Source organism: Heliangelus exortis, chromosome 17, assembly GCF_036169615.1.
Source record: "Heliangelus exortis chromosome 17, bHelExo1.hap1, whole genome shotgun sequence".
Lineage (NCBI taxonomy): Eukaryota > Metazoa > Chordata > Aves > Apodiformes > Trochilidae > Heliangelus > Heliangelus exortis.
In genome coordinates this window covers 13848377-13871920 of record NC_092438.1, presented here as the reverse complement: position 1 = coordinate 13871920, position 23544 = coordinate 13848377, and the positions used below count along the sequence as shown (strand labels likewise).

At 36.7% G+C, this 23544-nt stretch overlaps 1 protein-coding gene across 33 annotated transcripts in view; it reads left to right on the top strand.

The window, feature by feature from the left end:
• RBFOX1 (RNA binding fox-1 homolog 1) overlaps positions 1 to 23544 on the top strand; it is a 597988-nt gene that overhangs the window by 351348 nt on the left and 223096 nt on the right. For 26 of the 33 annotated variants that reach the window (XM_071760503.1, XM_071760508.1, XM_071760526.1 and 23 more), the window contains exon 1: positions 14954 to 15182. The exons of 6 other annotated variants lie outside the window; for them this stretch is intronic. In XM_071760503.1, the coding sequence (XP_071616604.1) occupies positions 15039 to 15182 (144 nt within the window). In that variant the 5' untranslated portion in view covers positions 14954 to 15038. Of the gene's footprint in view, positions 1 to 13170; positions 13307 to 14953; positions 15183 to 23544 lie in introns of those variants that run through there. One more of the 33 variants, XM_071760529.1, reaches the window with a different exon arrangement.

Here is a 23544-nt window from a genome sequence, read left to right as displayed (position 1 = left end):
TCTGTTGTTTAATTCTCTCTACAGACCTGGGGTGTTGTTTTCACTGCTACTCATGTAAAATCTGATAGTATTGATCTAAAATGTGAAGCCAGGCTTAGGAGGGGGGGATAGGAACAAGAAAGTGCAAGAAAAAGTACTCAAAGGAAAGAACTGGTCAGCATGTTCTGTGTTTGGATTCAGACAGAGGTTTTTTTACCATTTTACATTTTTTACCATTTTAGGATGACATCAATGGGGATTGCATTTTTTTTTTGATGTTTCTGAGACTTCACAGCAAATGGTCACCAATGAGAAGCTCAGCAAAGTCTGGCAAAGCCCTTTCTGCTCCACAGCTCCCATCTGCATCCAGCCCACTGCTGAGCATGGTTTAGGCATTTATTGCCTTGTTACTTGAAAATATTAAAGTTCTATCAACATTCCTGCTATATACATAGAGCAGGATACTCAGTTTTTGAACACAAGGCAAGGGATTATAACGAAAATTAATCAGGTGTTGAAGATGCTTGCTTTTTGTCATTGTAACACTACTTTCAGAGTTTTAGTTCTTTTTTTTAAGATCACAAAAGAAAACTGTGTCCTTGAATAAAGCATTTGTATTGGTAAGTTTTGGCAGACATCTTTTTTGAAGTGTAAAATCTCCCAAGAAGTGGTTTGCCCTGTCCAAATTATCCATTAGCACAACACATCTCTTCTAAATTACATCATGACATATGGTACCTGAAGTACAAAGATTTCAGGTTGATGAAGAGCAACTTTATTCTTAGAGAAATTTAATAGAATCAGAGGTCAGAGAAACGAGAAATGGGGCAGCCAGGAGCAGCCAGCATCCTATCAGCAACTTAACCCCTTAACAAACCCAGAGGCAACCCAGAGAAGCCACCAAAAATGTCAGTGGAATGTGCCAAGGAGCCAGATGCCATCACTGGAAAATAACTTGCACAGCTTGGCATCTGTGCCCCAAAGAGGAAGAAGAGCTGGGCAAGCAGGATTATTTGGGGATGAGAATAGAGCATCTTTCCTCTTTTCACTTGACCTCTCTTCATAGGGATGTTCCTGCCTTACTTGCAGCAGGCATTTTAGTAGGAAGTTTGGAAAGGATGCAGGAATTTCTGTGCACACATAGAAGTATGAAAATGCTTTTCTGTTTGCAGGATGGAACAGAAAAAAGGGGGGGATGAGGGAAGGAGGCAAAAGAATACAGGTCCAAGTAAAACCTGACCAATGTGTGATAGGATTATGAAAAGAAATTTTTACCTTTGGTACTGCTCAGAGTGTTTATTTTCCTATTTTCTATAATGAGACTTCAGTAATTTCTTTAACTTTTCTGAAGTCAGATTTCCTCTGTATATCAAATTATTTTGCAGTGACATTCCTTATGGATGGTCCAAAGAAGTCCACATTTGGTAAATTTACTTTTTACAATTTCAACTGAATGATGTCATTATTCATATCATTCTACTATAACTGGATAAGATGTCTGTACAGGCATCCAAACATTGTTTGATTCCTTCTTCTTAATTTGTAGGAATAATTTTTTACCAGTAGTCACACTTCTTTTAGTTGACTTGAGCACTCTAAACTATTAGAAAAAGTGTCTGTGATGGTTTCAGTGGCCTCAAGTGATGGTGGGGACCACTGGCCACTCTATACTGTAATTAGTAATGTTAATATTTTATGGTTTAGCTAGTAATTAGCTGTTTATGTATTAAAAGTGTATTTCATATATAAGATGGCTGTGTGGGGTGGATAAACACTGTGACTGTGCATAGTTTTCACCTCTTGTTTTCAGGTTAATGTTGTTTGGAAACACTTGTGGGAAATAGATTTTTTAAATAGTCAAAATCTATCTCTTTAAAGTGAAAAGAGAACAATGGCAAATATGAAACAAAGTGCTAATTAATTCAGGGAAAACTCCTTAAAGATAAATTGATCAGAGAGCAACAGGATTGAGGTGAACTGTAGGCTTTAAATATTACCTTCTAAACCTCAAAAAAAAAAGCTCAGAAAAGATTTTTTTATTTTTTTTATGATTCACCTGTCAAACATGGCTGCAAAGACCCAATTTAAGGCAGACAATAAAGGGTTTTGATGGCCACTTGGTCAATAAGCTGCCCCGTTGGCAGAACAAGGCATCTTTTTTGTATGGTAGTGTGGGATTCTGAAATGAAACACAGGGGGTAGAAAGAAGCTGAAAAGACTTCAGAAGCTCTCATCTGTCTCAGAACCAAAGGTTTTTTTTTTTTTCCCCTCACTTTAAGTTTCAGTATCCTATGTCTTTCATGCATTCAGTAAATACTAAAGCTTTTAACAAGATAGTGGTGTCATTGCACGAGGAATTAGGAGGAAGATCAAAGTGTTGGTTAGAGTTGGTCTGGAGAAAAAAAGGATTCTTGCTTTCTGAGTTCTTTTTTGAAACCTTCAGGTCGATTTTTTTAGGCTCAGTAATCATTGCTGAGGACAATGATTAGCAAGGTATAATCATTGAACTGATAATTAAGAGCTCTGAGTAGTTCTGGGAATTTTGATCCAAGGAAAAGAGTGGTGTTTTCAGTGTTACAATGGGAGTGGTGCAGTTCCCAAGGATCCATTATTCCCACTGTACTTCCTTCCTCATTTTTAGTATTCTGACACCTTTCCCCATGAGCAGAGCAGCAACTTTTGAAATACTTAATACTTATAATACTCATATTAATACTTAATATGAAGTCATTAAGAGGTGTGTGACACCTACCAGGACACCCCATTCACCTCTCCCTTAATGCCAGGAACTCCTTGAAGGCCACACAGAAAAGGTGATGGGTTCCAAGTGCCATATAAATATTAACCATATAGACTCATTCTGATTTCTCCTATATATTGAATCAGTCCTATTCCTGGGATACACACATCTTAAAAAATAATTTCTATTTGTTTGCCTGCATCATGATTTTAAATCAATGAATGTTGTTTATTTGGTTAAAGCTTTGTTTTGCTCAATCTAAGAAATGAAAATTAAATCAAACTGGAGGTTTATAATACATGAACAAATATGGCTATAAAGTAAAAGTTGGTTTTGTTTGACTTGGTACACAGCTTAGCATGATAGGTGGAAGACTTGAGCTGGAGCTTTTTATTCTGGGGAATTTTAAATGTTGTATGTTTGGCTTCTCTGGAGGAAATAAAAAGTTTCTATTAGAAAGATTTGATGGCTGGACTCAGGGTGCTTGGTCAACTGAGGTAAAAAATTAGGCACAAGTGAAAAATTTCAAGCTTAAGAACTATGCAAAATGTTTGTGGCTTGGTAGATGGCTAAAAACAGCATTTCAGGCTTAATGTTTTAAGAAAAACCCAATATAAGAGTCCTGGAAGAAGAGGTATTGCTGTGATTAAGCATGGTGTAGTTTGTGATCAAAGAACAAATTTTGGCTATGCTAGAAAAGTTTTAGAGTGTTTACATCAGTCACTATTTTTAATTTTTAATTTTAATTTTTGGGGGAGGGAGACCACTTAAAATAATATAGAATTTGTTTGGAAAACAAGGAAATATGTTCTTGTACATGTTTGTTTCTATGGTGAAGGTTTATATGTATTTATAAAAAAAGGGTGTTTAGAAAATATTTTGAAAGACAGTGTAGGTCTTACTGTGTGGAAGAACTTTCTTTTTACTTTTTGCTGCCCTATATGCTTTTGTGTTCTATAGCAGGAGTAGTTCAGAGAAGCATAAGAGCTGTGTTAAGATAATTTTGTGTAAATAGTACAAAACTGGAGTTTTCTATTACATTTCCTTCATTTTGATGATCCTGTGAGGATACTCCCTCAGGTACTCTCCAGTTCTGTGTGTATTCAGATTACTTAGAATTAAGTATAGAATGAAATGGATGTCCTGCACAGTACCTAAACCAACAAAAAATCAGTTGAAAATGAGAGAAATAGAGACAGGGTATAGCATGAACTACTAAATCCTGAATGAAACCATCTAAATACTTAATTTTACTTGTGTAAAGCTTTTGCATTGCCATACAAGACCTAAAATACATAGCCCTTTTCTCTGTCTAGAACATAAAAAATCTGATGACAGCATCATTCTCAAGTTCAGGAATGTTTTTAAGATGATTTAGTGTTCACTTACAGTTCTCAATTTGATCCAGATGCTTTATTCAGTCACACCAAAAGCACATTACTGAACATTTTATTTATCATTATAGAAGGCTTAATTCACTTGCAACTTAGAACTGCACTTTTTTTTTTCAATTGAGCTGCATTTCACACCTGTTTGAAAAAAGAGAAAGATTGTGGTGGGTTTGCATTTCAGATTTCTAAGGATGTTTTTCTTGAAATAGTCTTGACAAAAGGCAATAGCAGTCCTCTGGCACAAATCCTGCCCAGTCCTTGCAACAAATGATGAGTTTTTCCTTGTTTCAGCTGGATTACTGATATTAGCAAACTGCTCTGATCAAATAATAAAGGGAATTTGCTTCTACATTTTATGTTTTTAAATATCTTAATCCTCAAATTTGTAGCAAATTTGTAATTTCTGTGTGCAGTGAGAAATACTCGATAACATTTTCCCTCCTATCACTGACTTTATATCTCTCCAGCCCTAACCACACTGCAGCAAGCCTGGAAACCTTCTAATATGTTTGTGCAATCTCATTTTTTACCCCTAAAGTAACAAAAAAAATTTTCAGACTGCACACGAGCTTTTCTTTTGGGTGTGTGGAGGTGGCACTAAAATCAGGGTGTTTTTTTTATTATTTGGGATCAGAAATCTATTGTTAAATGTATATGTCATTTTTATTTTTCAGATAACCTCTCAAAATTATTGTTATTCTATTAGCAAATATGAAATTTACAGTAACAGCAGATAAAAATAACCATAAATTGCAATGCTCAACCCCCTAAAAAATCCATTATTCCCTGTTAGTAGAAAACTTCCTTTGAGTAAGTTACATAACCATGTTCTCTTTAATAATAAAGCAACATAAAAATAATATGTGAGGCTCAGGGCTGTTGAGTATTTGTCTCTTCCTGGTGCTGAAAAGCAGAAGTTCCTAAATATAAACCCAACTACTCTTTTTTTTCCCAAGAATCTGGTTGGGACTTCTTCATGCAGAAGTTAAAATTCCATGGGGCACAGCTCAGGCAAAGTTTTGGGTTAGTTTGGTGGGCAGAGACTAAAGTACTTTGTGATAGTAAATAGGAATATATATGTGTGTTTATGTCTCTCCTAGGATTTTTTTTTAATAGAATTTTATTTTGTATGTATATCAAACACAAAAGGAATTGAGAACTGGAATGTGGATTTCTAAATACTTTTCAGAGTGTCTGGCACCTGGGAATAACAACAGAGAGGAAAGTCACTTCAGGTCACCTTTATTTCATGATCATGTTTCAGAAATTTTATCTCATGGTAGCACTTGTAAGTTGGGAAAAAAAATGAGAGGTTTAATAGTTAAAAAAACCACACAACAACTCTAACAAGGAATATAACTGATACTATAGAAACTGCATATTAACTTTCTGCTGTGTGATCCTTGTAGCTGATTTCCCAGTGACCAGAAATCTTGCACTCCACAGATTAAAGTTCAAGGCTCCCTACTTGGCAGCAAGCACTGTCAACAAGGAATGCATTCATTATTAATAATGAATAAAAAACCAAACCAATTTATATCATTTTTCATCTTATCCAAGGAGGAAAAGGACAAAGAGCCATCAGCACATGGAAGTGTGTAGCTAACCCATCCTGTCCTCCCCAGGCCACAGGAATAAATGTGATAAATGCAGGCAGAGACAGCATCCACTGCCAAAAGATGCAGGTTTGTCCTCCATAAAGCTTTGCTTTTGGGTTATCCTGCTGAAAGGCAATATTTGTTTAAAGAGGAAAATGAAAATACTTCCCAGCTGTGAATTCTGTGTCAGGACACCCATTTTCACTGAGTTTTGTTTCAGTTCCTGGCTTTTTGCTTCCTAATCAGAAAATCATCATCAGAAAATCATCATCAGAAAATGATGTTAAGGGTGAGTACATGTGAAAAAAATAAAAACAATTAAAAAAAAAAAAAAAAAATCAAAGTTCATCCTGTAATTAAGGCTAACTCTGTGCAAGACTTTTTTTTCTTTTTCTTTCCCTTTTCTGGTTTGGGTTTAGCTTGAATATGATGAATGAGATCTGCAGCAATCTCAGAATTAAGAAAATCCTCCTTTGCATGTCATATTTTGCAGTGAAATAAATGCTAGGGAGAACTCAGATCAGTTTCCACATAAAGCATTTGCAGTTTGTTTATGAATTCAGGAGAGAGTTTTAGGTTTTCTTTCTTTTAATACCATAAATGATTACAGAGGCCATAGGGTGGGTTTTGATTTATTGTTTTAGCTGTTAATATTACATCTTGTAAATCTCTAGCTAGCAATGATCTTTCTTAAGCATTTTTTGAAAGCATTTTTGTAGAGAAACTAATACTCATAAACAGGATTAAACTGGCTGATGAATTATGCAGCAAGGCTGTCTTATTTCTTGTCTGTTTTATGGCAATTGAATTATTTGGGCAAGATTGTTAAAGTTTCTTTGCTTTTTTTCAGATGCGTTTCTTTATTCTTTATTCTTTATTATTTTTCTTCATTTTTTCAAATGTATTAAAAATCATGCTGGCTTTTCAGAAAGGGGTTCTGAAATACTTAAGTAAGAATGATGAGCAAACTAAAGCACACCTGGACTCAATTGAGACAGATTTTTTTTTTGAGAATTGGTGATGTGAATCAGGTGTAAATGATTATCCTGGATTGCCTGGATTATTTCTTTCAGAAACTCGTAAAATCAGAATTTTCATGTGTTTTTAGCTCACCAAAGCCTTGAGAAAACTGTTTCTCCTAACTTCTCTGCAGAACTGCAGGTGTTTTGTGTTCTAGTTAAAATTGGTTTGGCTCTGATGGAGGAGGAACAAGATTTCAGGTTTTTTCACTCATTGTCATTAGTGGTGGAGCTGCTGCTGTTAGTTAACCTTGCTTTGGGTTTTCTACCTTTTCTGTGAGATCTTGAAGTTGCCAGGTCTGGAGATTACCAGTGAATTCTTGCATCTCATTTTATTCTTAACTATCCTGTATTCCAGTGAATAAAGCCCAAATACTCAGTATTTTACCTTTTTATTGGTATGTAAGATTCTTAAACCCCAGCAATGCTTTGGATCAGAATTAGCAAGCTCACTTTTGATACTTTTGGTACCAATTCTATCAACTGCTAATAAAAACTTCAAGATCCAATATTCCAACCTCATCTATTAAATATGCCATGGAGCTGATACAGTAAGATCTGTGCTCCATATCAATAAGGGTTTAGATGGTTTCAGGAGCAGGGAGGTTATTTTATACACAGGGAAGGATTCTCTGGCTCTTCAGAGTTCCCTTCCAGGTGGCACCAAGCTCTTGTAATTAGATGGGAAGCCCTTAGTGTGTAGGGCACCTGGCTCCAGGTGACCCAGAGCTGATCTTAGCACCTGATGTGTGTTTAGTGGCCTTGAGGAATTCAGGGCTGGCCTCAATTAGTCCCCAATTAGAAGAGATATTGTCATCACAATTGGCACCTGTGATGGCTCAGGGGGAGGTCAAAGGTTGGAACAAAGTTCCAGACTGTTCAGACCTTGGGGAGAGGCAGTTCCTACAGGACAGAGCTGATGCAAATGCACAGAAACATTAAAAGTTGGACTGTTCTGTGTGTTTAGTCATCAGAAAAAACAGGTATGTTACTATCTGATGGGGGTAGTTTGGAAATTTTATATGCTTATTTTTTTACTTTTAATTTTATCTCTAATAATGCACAAGAGGCATACAGGGTGGTGCTTCTGGTGTGTTCCACTTCATGGATATTGTAGAATCTCTTAAAGAAAACCAGAGTTACTTTTCAACTCTTCTCTTTGTACTGCTTTGAATGACCACTCCAAACCCATGTGTCAGGCCCCTGTCCCTTCATTTAAATGCAGTTTTGCTAATTAATAAGTTTATCTGTTCCATGTCTCATGTTTTGCCTTTCTTGAGCAGAAATTGAGCACGTTTTGGAGAAGATCTTTGCTCTTTCCAGACTGTTCTTAAAAAAGGTGTCTGTGCTTTGGCAGCACCAGGGAGAGGAAGGTTCCTTATGCTGACTTTATGCACAAGATTCCCTTTGCTAACTTTATTTTAGCTGTCTGACCTCATGACAGCAATGTTTCTGCTGGTTTTCTACTCTGATGTAGGTGTGGAGGCTTGGCAGAGCAGAGCAGTTTGGTTTGGTGGGTAAAGCAAGAAAATGCTAAGTTGGAAAGCAATTTAAATTAGGGAAAAATTCCTTCTCTGTGTATATGAGCAATTAAATAGCATCCTGGAAAGCACTACAAACCATAACACAATACTTACTGTGCTTTCATACTGGTTTGGAGAACCCATTTAGCATCTTATTTAGGTACTTTATAAATATGTGTAGACCTCATCTATTCTGTAACTCTTTTTAGAGCATTTGAATCACTGAATTTTAAGTATCAGCTTAGTAGAGTGCAGTCAAATAAAAGCAGTAGTTCACAACCCCATTTTAGAGCATTTTCCTGTGGCATTGTTTTTTGGTTGGTTGGTTTGTGGGGTGTTTTTTGGTGGGTGGGTTTTGTTTGTTTTCTGAGGTGTGTTTTTGGGTTTTTGTGGTCTTATTCTATGTAGTTTTAAGGAAAAAAGTTTTAATATAAATTATGGTGCATTTATGGAGGTGGGGCAATGCAAGGGATCCTTACCTGACCAGAAGCTCTGAGGGGATACATTCTTAAGCTTCTATATGGTTGCAAGCAAGTTAGTACTTCTTTTTTTTTGGTAAGTGGCTTTCAGATTTATGATTTAATCTGAGGGTCTTTGGAGATGTGTAAAAAGTTAAGAACTGAAAAAAAAAAAAAAAAAAAAAAAATTGGAGCCACTTAGAATAAATTGAATCCTCAGACTAATTTTTTTCATTTTTCTGTGGAAATTTCTTTAACTTAAATGTTTGTTATGCTTTAGTATTAAAACCCAGATGCTGCTGTTTTGTGTTGAAAGTATTTTTATTTTCATGTCCCTACCTGGGCACGTAGCTCTCAAGGTGGTTCTTTAGTTCTTGAAGCAGGTTCATAGCAGATTGTGTCAGATTTTAAGAATCTCTGCATATGTCTATTTGAAAAAGTTTATTTGGTGTTGTGCAAGTTAAAGAGAGCAGTCTTTGCTTCTGAAAATAATACCAGGTGTCTTCACTGCCTTTGTTCTAGGTGAGGTTTGAGTGGGACTGGCAAAAGATTTTGTTGCCTTATTTCTCTTTAACTTTTTTGGCTCTATTTCCCTACTTCCTGAATTTATACTGCAAAGGTAAAAAAGGTTGAGATAAAGCTGCTTTTGTTTTGTTTGTAAATATGTAATTGCCTTAAGCTTTCCTGAATATTAACCTTAAGCTTTCCTGAATATTAACCTTGAGCTTTCCTGACTCGGGGCTGCTGCACCTCCTCCTGCCTGCCCTGCACAGAGCAATTCTTCCTTTTTTCTGGGGTGTTGGGCCATGAGTGCCTTCGGAAATCTTTTGCTACTTCAGTTACCACCTTTTGCATTTTGCTGGCAACTAAAAAGTGGATGGGGACAGATGGACAGAGCAGCACAAAGCATCCCGAGGCGATTTAAGGAAAACCACTCCGTGCCTTGGGTGCGCTCCTGAGGGCAGGCGCACGTTGTGGACACAAAAATCTCCTCCTAAAACGCTTTTTCTACCTTTTTTAAGCTATGGAGATGGCAGAGCAGGCTCAGTTACACCCCCAGGAATCGGGTAGAGCTGCTCGTATGGCACTGAGCACTTGGTATGAGCCGTGTCTCCACTAGATGGAGATCCCGCTATAGCTGTGCACGCATCGCCGGCACGGAAACCCCGCCGGGCGGAGAAGGGAATAAAAAAAGAGAGAACTCTGAGGTTTGGATGCTAACCTTGCTTTCTACCGTGAAAAATCACGACTAAATATCCTGATTTTTTTGTAGAGACACTCGGTGTAAACCCGCATAAGCAAGGGGTGGTTAGGCCTGAATTCTTTCCATCCTCTCCCCTCCATCCCCACCCCTCTCATTGCTTTCTACAGAATATCCAGAAACTGGAGGCCAGTAAAAATAAGACCTATAAATCTGTATTCAAGTGCCTCTAAGTCTTTAAGAGCTAAACATTTGGTGGTTTGTTTTGTTTTTTTTCACCTTGTCCACCTTGCCCACTCCAAACACGTTGTTTAGGAGCAAGAGCTCTTGGCTTCTGATGTGAAAAATGTGGATGGTGGCTGTTGAATGAAACACAATGTGGTGGTGAAGAGGTTAACTGGACTGCAGAGGTTTTGTAGAAACTGGGTATGAAATACTGAAGAAGGCAATGGATGTAACACCCTGCTTAATAGATACAGAAAATTAGTGCTGCTCATTTGCCTGAGGTAAGCACGAGCCTCTCTAATGTCTTGATCTTTGTGCAAAGACCTAGTAAAGAAGAGGAATCTTAACAGAAAGCTTAAATTAGAAAGAGGGATTTTCATTTCAAGGAAATATCACTGGATGGATGAGGTGTTGCCCATTAATTAAAAATAATAGAGGGAATAGCTTTTATTTAGTCTGTTTGACAAAAACCAGCAACAACAAAAATATCACAAATAAGAAAATAGTAGCATGTAGAAGAAAGGAAAGTACATAATTGATTGCTAGTAATTTGTCAAAATATGTTAATGAAATAACTATTTTGAAATAGCTATTTTTAAGCTTCTAATATGCTGCTTTTCCTGATTTGAAAGCTTGGGAGCTATTTTTTCACATGATGTTAGAAAAGGAGTGTTTAAAGCCTTCATTGCTATTAGATTCTATACCACTTGCCTGAATTATTTTTATACTATATCAACCCTTTTATACAGTTAAGAAAACACGTTCTTTTTGAAGATATCCTTTAAATCTTATAATTATCTTTATAATCCTGTTTGCCTTTTATATATATAAACTTATTAGTGTAGGGTACTATTAGTACAAGTTCAAAGTCTCAAAGAGTTTGTGGTCTTGAAGGTGATCTCTTTTCAGATGTTTTTTTACTTGATGTTTTTTGACTGATTAGACAGTCCAAAATATATTATATAATTCCAAAATATTTATAGACGTGAAATTTGGACTTAAGATGTTGATTACCAGACCACAACAAACTGGACGGATGATTTTAAATGGAACATGTTTTACTAAATAAAAAAAATGTATTTGAAAGAGGTTTTGTATGTCAGTTGTGTGGGAAGTGATGTTGGTTTCTCTGACTTGGTTTCAGAGATTGTTCTCATGTTTTTCTTTGATTATTCAAGACTGATCCACACTTTGCTCTTGGTACTTTTTAGATGGCAGTCTCATTGGATGGGGGGCATGGGTGGGTATCTGCAAGTTCTTTCCTGTGCTGTGTGCCATGACACAACCCAAACAGGCTGGAAAATGTTATTTCCATACATTAATGTATTGCTTCTCATGGTGGTGTAGTGGGCATTGCACCTTGGACTTAGCTGTTATCACTGGGGAATAACTTTTTATTTCTATATTTGTCATTCAGCTCTCACGGCACTGAGATTTTGTGAGTTTTGTAGCTTGATAGTCTATTATTTAGAAAAAGGCTTCTGATTAGTTTTAAGTGGTATCTAACTGACAATATCAACCACTGACAATATCAGTGACTGCATGTGGGTTGTCTGAGTTCAGTTGTTGTCCCAGCAGAGCAGGAGTGAGGGGACTAGCAGATGCCAGGTGCTGTCCCTGAAGTTGCTTTGCAATTGAACACATTTATTTTATTTTTTTTTTTAGAACAAGGGAAAATACAGCTATTGGTAATTTGCACATGAGATATTGAAACTGCATAGTAGTTCCAGTGACAGTATCAGCAGGCATGAGGACACAGGTCAGATTGTGTACAGCCATCCCTGTACCTTTGGCAACTCTGTGGTGGTACTTGCTGTAGATATTTATATATATATATAGCCAGAAGTTGGACTGTAGGTGTGATTGATGGCTTGGGGTTGGTAGAAGAGTGGGTATAAACAAGGAAATGGCTAAAGAAGAGACATTGATTTTATTTCTATTAAAAAAATGCATTTTGTTACCTTTTTGCTTTTCGACATAATGACAAGTTATCCTTGGAAGGGATAAAAATGGGTAAAACCTTTTCTTTGCCTCTCTTCAACTAGCACACATCAGGCTGAAAAATCTTCTTTTATAGGTCACCTACATTGCTGAATTATGTTTATCTACTGTTTCTCTGTGTATAGAGGATTTGAATAGTTAAAGCATTAAAGTTCTTGTTTTAATAATATCAATATATCAATATATGAATGCAAGGTATTCATAGTATTTGCGGACCACTTTTCCCAGCTTGACATGTGTGAAAATAAAGGCTACTAGACCAATGAGAAATGTAAATTTACAGTGAATATTGGCTCTATTTACACCACTAAATTATCTTGAAGTAATTGTTAACACACTGCTTTGTAAGAGTTTAATTTGTTTTATGAATGTCCTTTTAGCTGCAAAGTAGTGCAGTGGACAGAAGAAACTTTGCTTGACCATCTCCATGTTCCAGAACTTCACTTTGGGAAATTGGATGGACTTATATAGTTCCAAAATGTTTGGCTAGGAAGCTTGCTGCCTTGGATTTTGACATAATGTGGAACGAGGTGGTTATTTGCCTCCTTACATAACGTATTTGTTTTTCATTAAACATTCTGATAAGGTCTTCTTGAAGTAGCATGTATTATTTATGGTATTTCCTATGAAAATGAGCTGAAGGGAAAATTCTATCAGCTCAGGGCATTTGCAGAGTAAGAGCCTTTCTGTGCTTGAAAAAAAAAAAAAAAAAAAAGAAAAGAAAAAAAAAGAAGAAAAGCATGACATTCTCCTGTCAGAACAGGAGACTGCTTAAGGCAGAGAGAATGAAAAAAGGAGAAAGGGCATAGAGAGAGTTCATGTCTCCTTTTCACTCTCTCTTGTTCTGTGGTGTGTGTGTGGGGTTTTCTTGATTTGTTTTTTTTGTTTTTTCAATTTAATTTATTTTTTGTGGTCTTGATATAGTCTGGGCTGTTCTAAATCAGTCCATGATAAACTGCCAAATCATGGATGTTTCCTAAGCCCAAAGCAATCTTTGTATTGTAAGTTGTTCTGGTGTTAATTGCTGAGTTCTAGATACATTGGGGTTGTTGCATTGGCTGCTTTGGAGAAAGAAAATTGTGTAATAACTGATTCTGCTGGAAAAATTTTGGGTTTGCATGAAGAGGACGTAGTGGATCTAAATCAGTCTCTGAAGCTTGTGTGGGTGCAGGTATGTGGTGTGCACATATGTAGAATGAAAATGAATTTATTTTAATTTCTACAGTGCCTGAGTTGCAGTAACCTTTTTTTGTATGTTTCCTGTCAAACGTATATTTTTTTTTTTTTTTTTTAAGGTAGATCTTAATATAAAAGGAGTTATGCTGTTGGTGAAATGGACTTCTCTTGTATGTGGGTTATTTATTTATAGTTGTTAAACTTTTGATCTAAGATGTGTGTTTGTGGGAGAGAGATATAAAATAGGTAATTTTAAAATCTTCTGCAGAGTCCTTTTAAAAGAAATCCCTTCAAAACCTCAGGTGGTGCTTTGAGGTTCGACCTTTTTTTTTTTTTTCCCAGAGAGTTAATATTGAATTCATTTGTCAAATTCTCATTTAAAAAGTAGTATTTTCTCTTATACTTGAGTTGTATCTAAGAAAAAGTAAGAGACCTGTATTATAGGACCTCAAGGACAAGCTGTAATATAAATTATTTGATTTGCAGGTCACATCCTACTTTATTACATAAAGACTAACTAGATCTACTAATGAATAATTATTACCCCATAAAATAAAAAAAAAAAAAGGGGGGTGGGGGGGGAAGCCTGCAAGTGTGGAATACTAATTTGATGTAGAGCTCTCCAAGTAAAAAGTAAACATTAAATTCTGAAAATTGCAAATGTAATCTCTCCCATGTTACCTGATAGGGCAGTCCTTGATAAGAGCTTGTCTAGCTGTCAAATAAATTTGAAATTTGAGACGAGGAGAGGTTTAGACTCATTTTCAGATGCTGCCTTTATCCAAGCCCTGCTCCCCTCCCCCCCCTGCCCCACCCCCTCAGTGAAGTCGCCAGGATGCCATAGAATTTTGTTTCATTCCTTAATGTTTCTGCTACAGTGGTTACACAGATATTTCTGTGGTTTTCTGTAATGCTTTTTTAGGCTTCTCTGAGAAACCAGGTGGTGAGTGAAACGTAGCTCGGTAATTAATTTGTACGGAAAAAAAAAAACACCTCATTTACTGAGAGCACTCTGTATTTACTGGAATCCTCTTGACGAGCTCCCTTTCCCTTCCCCACTTTGTGCTTCCTAGTTTTGTTCTTAGAAGGGGAAAGCCCTTTTCATGTCAGGTGTGAGTCCTGGGAGGCAAAAAAAAAAAAAAAAAAGAAGTGTGTGAGTGTGGATGCTTGCGTGCAGAATCCTAAGAGGCAGCGAGTCCCAGCTGGGCAATGCCACTAATTGCCCACATCTCATGGATGCCTGGGATGCAGCACGCTCACTTGCTCTCCTTCCCCATCCTCTCCAGGGATTTTTAAAACGCGGTATTTGAATTTTGGTGAGTGGTAGAGACCCTGCCCTAGGACCCATTTGACAAATGAGAAGCTGTGCAGCATCAGCACCAGCCGACTGAGCCTCCCTGACTCAATCTGCCTCTCTCCTAGTCAGCAGCTCCCGTTGTGAGACAAGCTTCAGCCTCTCTGTCATTGAGGAACTTCCATTTGCTCATCAATAGGCTGCAGGCTGTCTCTTCTTTTTTTTTTTTTTTTCTTTTCCCTCTCTTAAAAAAATCATAGTTTAAATCTACCAAGTTGCCTTAGCTGACAAATGAATGTAGCAAGCTAGTGCTGGGGAGGGGTTGGGGGGGGGGGGAAAGGCGTTCAAGAAAGACCATTTCTTACTGAAATAATCCAAAGGGAAAAAAAAAAAAAAAAAAAACGTAGTGACAAGATAGGGCAAACGTGCTTGCATGCAAGCCCCCTCACTTGTTCTACGTAGACTTCAGAGCAACACCATGCAGCATCCCCTCACGGGTGCAACCTGCGTGGCACTGCCGAACGTGGGCATGTGTCCCCAGCTCTCCTGTGCCTTGACTTTTATGTACTTACAGCAGGTAAGTTTGCCTTAACTTTTTCTTTTCCTCTGGTGCCTGCTCTGTCAGCACCCTTCGGGGGGATCCGTAACCCGGGATGTGCATTTTGTGGGAAGAGAGGGGTTTAAATGTTGCTCCGGTGCGTGGAGTGAGTGTTGTGCCTGCGGTTAAGGATGCTGAGAGGAGGGAAGATGTTTTAACAAAGCCTTTGGATCTCTATATATATATATTTTTTTTTTTTTTTTTTTTTTTTTTTGCTCTGTTTTTATTGCTGCTCTTTCTGGGTTTTTAACACAGTACTTTGCGTTTCTCGTGGATATTGTAGCAGAGTTTCAGCACTGAAGGGCTGCTCTTTCTTCACATGCAGGCATAAATTATGCTTCTAATGTAAAGGTGCCCAATGGCAATATTGCTTAAGCCTTCTTTGAAGGCAGGAATTTTAAGTCGTGCTGCTGATTAAAATCAAGCTGATTTTTCAGCTCGCCAAAAGAAAAAGACAAAAAGATCTATAAAGCTGTGTCTGTGAAGAATTAATAATTCCATCACTGAAGTATGCGTATGAAAGGGTTTTTCAAAAATCTTTTAATCAGCAAAATTATGCCACTTCCTAAATTAAAAATAATAAAAAGGAAGCAAAACAATTTCACTTCATTTTGCTTCCAGGGTTTTTTTTTAAGTATTTCCATCTCTCTCCCTTCCAATATTATTTACTAGTTGCTACCCCTTCTCTGATATAACATGGAATAAATAAGTGGCTAATAATTAGTAATTTTTTTAAACTTGTAATTTGGCATCATCATGGTATTATACTTATTTTTCTATCCAAGTCCACTGTTAAATCATCTAGTAAGTATCTAGAGCTAAGACAGAAGCATGTTATTATGCAAAAATGATATTCTGTTTATTCTGCTACTTTCTGTTGAAACTTCAGGAGAAAAAAATTCTTGTGCCCATTTTTAAAAAAAAGTGTGTTTTTTTCCCACTTCCACTATAGTAATTTATGGACATATTTACTTCCATGCAACAGTCCTTAACTTCATTTCTGCACCTACAAATTCCTGAAATATGTTTTGCAATATTTCTTTTTGTTCCTAAAGCTAAAAGAAAATAGATTTAAATCCTATTTTTATTTCAGAATGTTTTTTCTATTAATAATTAATTAACAGAGCCTAAGTATTTCCAGGATATAAACCTTTTTATAGCTTGCTGCTTTTTATTTTTTCCTTTTTTTTTTCAATAGTGTAGTATAAACCATTTTTTACATAGAGGGTGGGAGTGCATAATAAAAGATTCTTGTATAAGCCCTAGATTATACACGCATATGGAAGGGATTCCTCTGTCTGCACTGAAAATGTGCATCAGATAAACATGATGTATTTAATATTTAAATCAATTCCATGTCATAATTAAAATAGATCTCCTGAGCAGTTCTGTGTTCTGGATACGCTTTGGAAATAACATTTCTAGATCAGCTTTAATGATCCGGTGTGACTCTTGCACTCACTGCTTGTGTATGAAACGTACTCCTGGGTTTGTTGGGTTTCTTCTTTTGAGTTTGCCAAACACCAATTTGTGTGGTAAAGATGCAGCTTTGGAAGGGAAAAATGTGAGTTAAGGTGAGAGGTCAGCATGAGCACAGGAGGAGCTGAGAAAGGACACCAGAAAGATGAGGTTTGGATCTCCCCCCCTCCCTGTGTCAGCTATTGCAGCATCATTATGCAAACACATCCCTAGCATGGCACTGCTTTAAGGTTTAAGAAATTGTGCAGCCATAATGATTACTTGAAAATAGTGAATTCAATCCCATCTATTCCATTTGAGAGAAAGAGAAGTGGTTGCTAATGCACTTTACAAAGTGCTATATCTAGGGGATAATTTTTAACTCTTTAAGTGGATTAACTGCCATATTGCAAGTATTTTTTTTATTATTTTTTTTTTAAGTGTTGGCTTTCTCATCATTTTAATCCTATTGCCAGTTTAGAATCATTCCACCTGTATTAGTTGCACTGATATTTAAATTTAAAAGTTATTTGAATGCCTCGTGATAATTCTGGCAGTTTCAAAATTCTGTGCTTGTTGCTTCTTTTGGTTGCTGCTTGGCATTTTAGTTATTCTGGATTCCTAGAGAGTCAGATCATTATCATCTTAATTCCAATATGACTTATGCTTTTATCTTTTGGGGTTTTGATATTTCTTTAGAAACAATGTTACTTTATCTCAAAATCATTGAGGCAAAAAGAAAATGTCACTGTAGTGCCATTACCTAACAAGCTAACGTAATAGGTTTCTGGGTTTTAATAGAAAAGGAAAACAAGGATTTGCTACTTCTGGAAAACATTAATAAACTTTTACCCTGCTTGTGCTTTTTTTCTGTTATGCCCATATCTGCTGATTTCTAGCAATTCAGTGTTTTGAATGTTTTCTGCAGAGATCACTCAGGGAAACTGTCAAACTGGAGATGTTTTCCTCACTCTATAAAGCTGTCTATCGATCTTAAATACTGGTAACCTAAAAGCTTTATCTGGCAACTTAATAACTGCTGATTCTCCCTTGCCTCTGGACCTTGTGACCACCAGTACATAGACATTATGTGAACCTGTCTAGGAGAGTACTTTTTCCTCTAAAAACTGCACTTCAGATGGCTGCTCACTTGAGCCTCAATTAAAATTAATTCATCACTCTCTCAATTGTGAAACCTATCTTTTTAGGACCTATGAAAAAAAATTTATTCTTTATTTTCGTGTCTATCTGCTAAATACTCTACTTTTCCGTGACATATAAGTTTTATAATTGGATATTATGTCTTTCCTGAGAGCCTATAAAAGCCTTCATGTTCTTATCAAGATGGGCAAACAGTCTTTGTGTCAGGAAGTGTTTATGTAGCCATGAGGATGCTGCTTTTCCATAGAGCTGGATACAGATTTTCCCAAAAGATTTGTTTTGGTAGTAATTTAATATTGGCCATTTGCTAAGCTAACACTGCTTGGTCAATTTATTTAGTATAAATGGATAAATGTTTTCCACATTTTATCCACAGAAGTGCTCTACTACGTTTCTCAGTATTAGAAACTTAAGTATTTTCTCAGTTATCTTCTAGATTATGCTGGTATATAATGTTTCTACGTGTGGAACTGATTTATTTTTCAAACAGGCTGTGCATGCAGAAAGCTTTACCTAAAAATACGTAGTTTAAGTGCTGAAAACAAAGTTGCAAATAAATGAAGTACTGAGCTCTAGGTCCCATTGCAGATTACATCTTGAGAAGATACTTGAAAAAGCCACCAAAAACTTAGGGATGCCTGGGAATTAATTAAGCTCTTTGAAATTGTCTGAAATTATTTGGCTGTTCTCTTAGCTTCTAACTTTAGGTATGCAGAAAGTTTTCGAGCAACATTAAAGCCAAAATATTGGATCAGTGGCAGCAACAAAGAGAGGGAAGATCCATGGTTTGGATGTGGAGGTTTTTACTGCGTCATTACAAAAATAAGGGGCAGTTGGGAAAAGTCTGGATGCATCTGGGTTAGAATTTGACCCATTGTAAATATTTAAATCTATAAGAAAAGGGAACTTGGATTTGCAGAGCTAATATATTTTTTGTCTTTCAAACAGCTAAATACATCTGTTTTCTCTTTTCCTCCTTAATATAACATAGAAATGCAAGAAATATTTTCTGGCCACGAGCTTGCAGCAAAAGGTGACATGAAGAAATTTTTGCAGAAAATTTTGGCCACCTACACGTTGGGTTTCAGCCTATATAATGGAGGCTCAGCTCTGTTAATTAATATTTGCCTATGATATATGTTTGTCTGGACGTTGGATTATTTAGTTGGTGTTTTCTGAGTGAAGTAATGAAGTCAGCTGTTGTTTTGAAACATCACCTCATGTTCCCTGTCACAATATACAGTGCTGCTGTCATTATTTTAAAATTGGTAATTTTTTTTTTTTTTCTGTTTAATGATGATAGATGAGCTTTGTTTTAAATAGTGAATGATTTGTACAAAGGGTAATTCCTCTTAAATGAAGCAATTGCTCATAGTGGACATTCATAGATCGAAAACAATTGAACTGAAACTTCAATATCAACCTTTGCTGTCTTTAACAAGAAAATAGTTCATGGTACAGCTCTTGTAGCAATGCTGAAAGGAATCCACCATGAAAATAAAAACAAAAGAAACCCAACAAAACCTCCATCTGAACTCCAGCTACTCCGTTAGTGCTTACATGGTAAATTAGTGTAATTCTATTTGGGCCTTAAGCATTCTGACTATGGAGAAAAGCTGAATTCCCCACTCAGTTGCTAATGTCATGCTTCTGGATCTGATGATTTATAGGAGCCTGAAAGACTTTTTATCACATTCTTTCTTCTTGCCTTAATTCCACGTTGATTTATTTGGTCGCCTTGCCAATTGATCTGGTCAATATTGTCAATAATGGAATAAAGATTAGAACAGATTATCTGTGTGCTAGGATTGTGGGAAGAATTACAATGGAGGAACAATTCCTGGATCCAATTCTCCTTTTTTTATAGAGCACGAGCACATCAATTACTGAATGGCACCATTACACTTGCAGTTCTAAGTAGCTGCCTTTTGTATTTCATACTTTAATGAGTCTTCAAAGGATGTGCTGGCTGAGTTCAATAACTGATGTTTTATAATGACACTATTTAAACTATTTCTTTACCTAGTCCATTTATAGTGGCTCCCCTGCAAAATCAGTAAATCTGCCTTGAGCTCATGAAAATTCTCAGCACCTGTTGGCTTACAAATTGGAGTCTTTGCACAATTTTGGTCCTCAGTCTGCTGTTTCGTGGCAATTTTCATGTGAGAATACACAACCTCTGCTTATGAGTGCATGAGGTGAAAGAAGTCCACATTGCTAATGCTCACTCACCATCTGTTTTTTCTTACAGCTGGGCCTTGAATAATTGTCCAGTAGCTGCTAGACAGAGGGCAGGCAATCTTTGTAGGGTTTTCTGATGAATTTAGCCAGCTTCATTGCCCCAGGAGAAACGTAGAAACACGATGAGGGTTTATTCCTATGTGCAGGGTAAAAAAATGTACTTTGTCAGGTAAATAATTGGGTTTGGTTCAAACAGAAATATTCACAGTACAAACAGGATAATGTGGATGTATTTACACCTAAGGGGGGGCAATGTGACACTTTTAGGGAGTTTTAGCATACGAATGAAAAAGACCTCAAAAGTTGGGGGTGCATCCAGAAATAGTCTTAATGCAGAAGTAAGGAGTGATGCCTTTATGTTGATCTTAATGAGGGTGAATAAGATCATTGGGTATTCCCCAATAAACTTCCAAGCTGGCATTTGAAACTCCACCTCTTATTCAAGGCAAATGTAAGTGTTTACACATCTTTCCTCTCACAAGAGCTGTTTTGTTTATTTCCAGAGACTAATGAGAAGTGGCTTAGAGATCAAGTACTATAACAGCACTTGAATAAGAGCTGGGTTGGGGCATTTAACTACAGCCTTGTCAAACAAGCTCAGTCTTTCCCCACAATAGCTAGAAGAGGTGCTTTAGTAAAGTGCTTCCTTCTTTAAATACCAGAAGAGAAAAAGAAGAAAAAAAAAAAAAAACCCAAACCACCCAACAAACCCAACCCCAAACAGAAAAAAAACAAAAAAAACCCAACCAACCAGAGTCTGTTCAGAAGGTTCCTTTTTGCTTGGGAATAGAAGATAAATAGCAGTTGCAAAGGAGCTTTGGTGTGGCAGAAGCAGGTGAATTTTTTTGCCTTAAAATCATTGTTTTTCTCACTGGGCTCTTTGAACATTCTAGAACACTTCAGCTGAAAAGTGATGGCCAAGTTTTTGTTGTGAGCTATTTGTGAGTTTTCACTATTAATTGGTATTTGTTAAATATGTATAAGGATGGTTATTTTCTGAAAAAAAAAATTGGTGTGGGATTTTATGGCAGGGAAAACGTGTGCTGGTTATTTAAGTGAGGTTTTTCTCAGGGTAACCAGTAGAGATTTCTTTCTGTTTGTTGGGATTTTTGGGTCAGTAGCCACGGAAAAATAGACTATAAAGTTTTTTTGTTTGCAGTGTGTATATTTCTGAATGGTAAATAAATCCTATTATTATGTTACTATTTTATTTAAAAGATTCCTGAAGTATTTAATAGATAGTATGATGAAAGTGATGAAAATTGTGACACTAGAATTTATCACCTTGCTTTACAGACTTAGAATCACGTTGGCAGAAAGAAGTCAACACCCTCTAAGAATCCTTCAAGCTTTCCTGCATTTTAAAGGTGTATTTGTGATTGATTTATCAGTTTTAAAGTGGGATGTGGAGCACAAGAGCTCTCCTGAGAAACTCCTGTCCTTTCTTTGCTGGCATTGCTCATTTACCTCCCAGTTGCCTGGTGCAGCACCATTGACTTCTTTTACATTTTGCTTCCCCTCCTACTCTGTCAGTGCAGCAGCCCAGGGAATTTAATTAGAGAAAATAGCATATTTAATGGCTACAGCATCATGAGGAGTTGTAGCTGGGCCTTTGGTGCTTTGCACTGTAGTAGGCTCCAGCTGTGGAGACATCTCCCTGTGTTTTCATCCTGCTCTTTCTCCTTGTGTTGAACACATGCAGAATCAAAATTAGATATTGTAGTAAGAAGTGAAGCATTCAGTGAGTTATTTTTTATTCTTGGTGAGTCACTGATTTCTACTTTTTTCCCCCAGATCTAGAAAAGAAAGTGTGTGGTACTTTAGAACCAGAATACTTCAGATATTCAGATGCTGGTGAAGAAGAAGGGAAGTGCTTTCAACATGTTCTAAATTTTCCTTTGGCTTTTTATATGAAAGCACACCAAAAATTGTTGGTCTTTGTATCTTTAACATCCTGAATATGCCTTTTTTTTATAACTATGCATTAATTTAATAGGATCATTGCTTATATATTTATGAGGTCTGTGTATGCTTTGAGTTATGCTATGCCTTGCCTCGATTCCTTACTGACTTGAACTAAAATTTATTTTTCTGTAGCTTTGAACTCTGCTGCTTTGGTTTTGCTTCTCATTGCCTCCTCTTTTATAGCTATCTGCATTATCTCTACTGTGGTCAGTAAGCCTTCTATAAATTCAAGTTAATTACAAGTATAGGTGTGAAACTTTCTTCACAAAGGAGTGACAAGAAGTTTTAAAGTGCAAGTTGTTTTTTTTTCATAATGGGCACCATCTTTCCTAAGACAATGTGAATTTCAAGGTTTTGTTTGAAATAAGTTTCAGTAGGCATTACAGAGGGAGACAAAAAAAAACCTGTTAAGTTCACCCATACAGCAAGATCTTGTCAAAACAGACCTGGTTTGAAAATTTGGGGCTGAAAAGTCAGGAAGCTCACATATTCAGTGGGTGTCCCCTCCTTTCCTAAGGTTTTTTTCCTTGTCATGTATGAGTCCTGTCTCTGGGAAACATCCCATGGCTGCATAGCTCAATTAATGTTCTATGGCAGGAGGAGGAAAAAAATGTCTCTGTCTTGTCAGAAGCCAAGTTATTTACTTTCAAAAGCTGACAGAATAGCACTGCAGGGGCTTCATTTCTTTCCCCTCAGAATGTCATTATTGTGTAATGCAGAGGGACTTGTGCATGCACTGCAGCCTGATTCTGCTCATCTGGAGGCTGCTGGGTGGCTGCTTCAGTGTAACACAGCACTTCTGACTTCAGCTCCTTCACTTTTGCATTCCAGGGGCCATCAATATTTACTCTTTAGGTGGTGATAAATTCATTTGTTGGTGGTGCTGAGCCTTGGTGCATTTGGAATGATGCTTTGGCCCAGCTGATCCTATCCTTATTTACCTTTCTGATGGGTAGCATATGCTTTGAAACTGCTTTTTCAGCATTAAAGTCATTCTATAGTTCTTCCTGGTGTAGCTCCAAAAAGGATTATTTGGGTGCAGAATGTTTTATGAAGCCTGCTTGCTGATTTCCAACTTTGAAAAATAATCAGCTTTGGTGTTGTACTGCTTATAGAAGAGAAGAAGTTGGGATGCTCCTTATCTAAGTTCAGTGTGTGTTGCTGCAAAAATATGAGTGAATACCACACTTAACCTGTTGCTCAGTGGCAAGATTTTTGGTACACCTAAAAAAAAACACTTCTAGAGGTAACTTCATGAGTTCCTCATGCCCAGGCATTGCCCTTCTATCTGTCGCTTTTTTAAAAAGTAATAAAATAAAATTATTTTTCAGTGGTAGCTGATTTTTTGTTAAGACTAACCCCACTTCCAGTAGGTTTTTCCAGTTTGTTTTTTCAGTTTAAAGTGGTAAAGTAACCGTTTAAAAGAAAAAAAATCAAAATTTATTCAATAGTAATGGGTTTTATTTGAATGCAACCTGTCCTTAAGTGCAGGGAAAAGGATTCTACTTTGAAACGG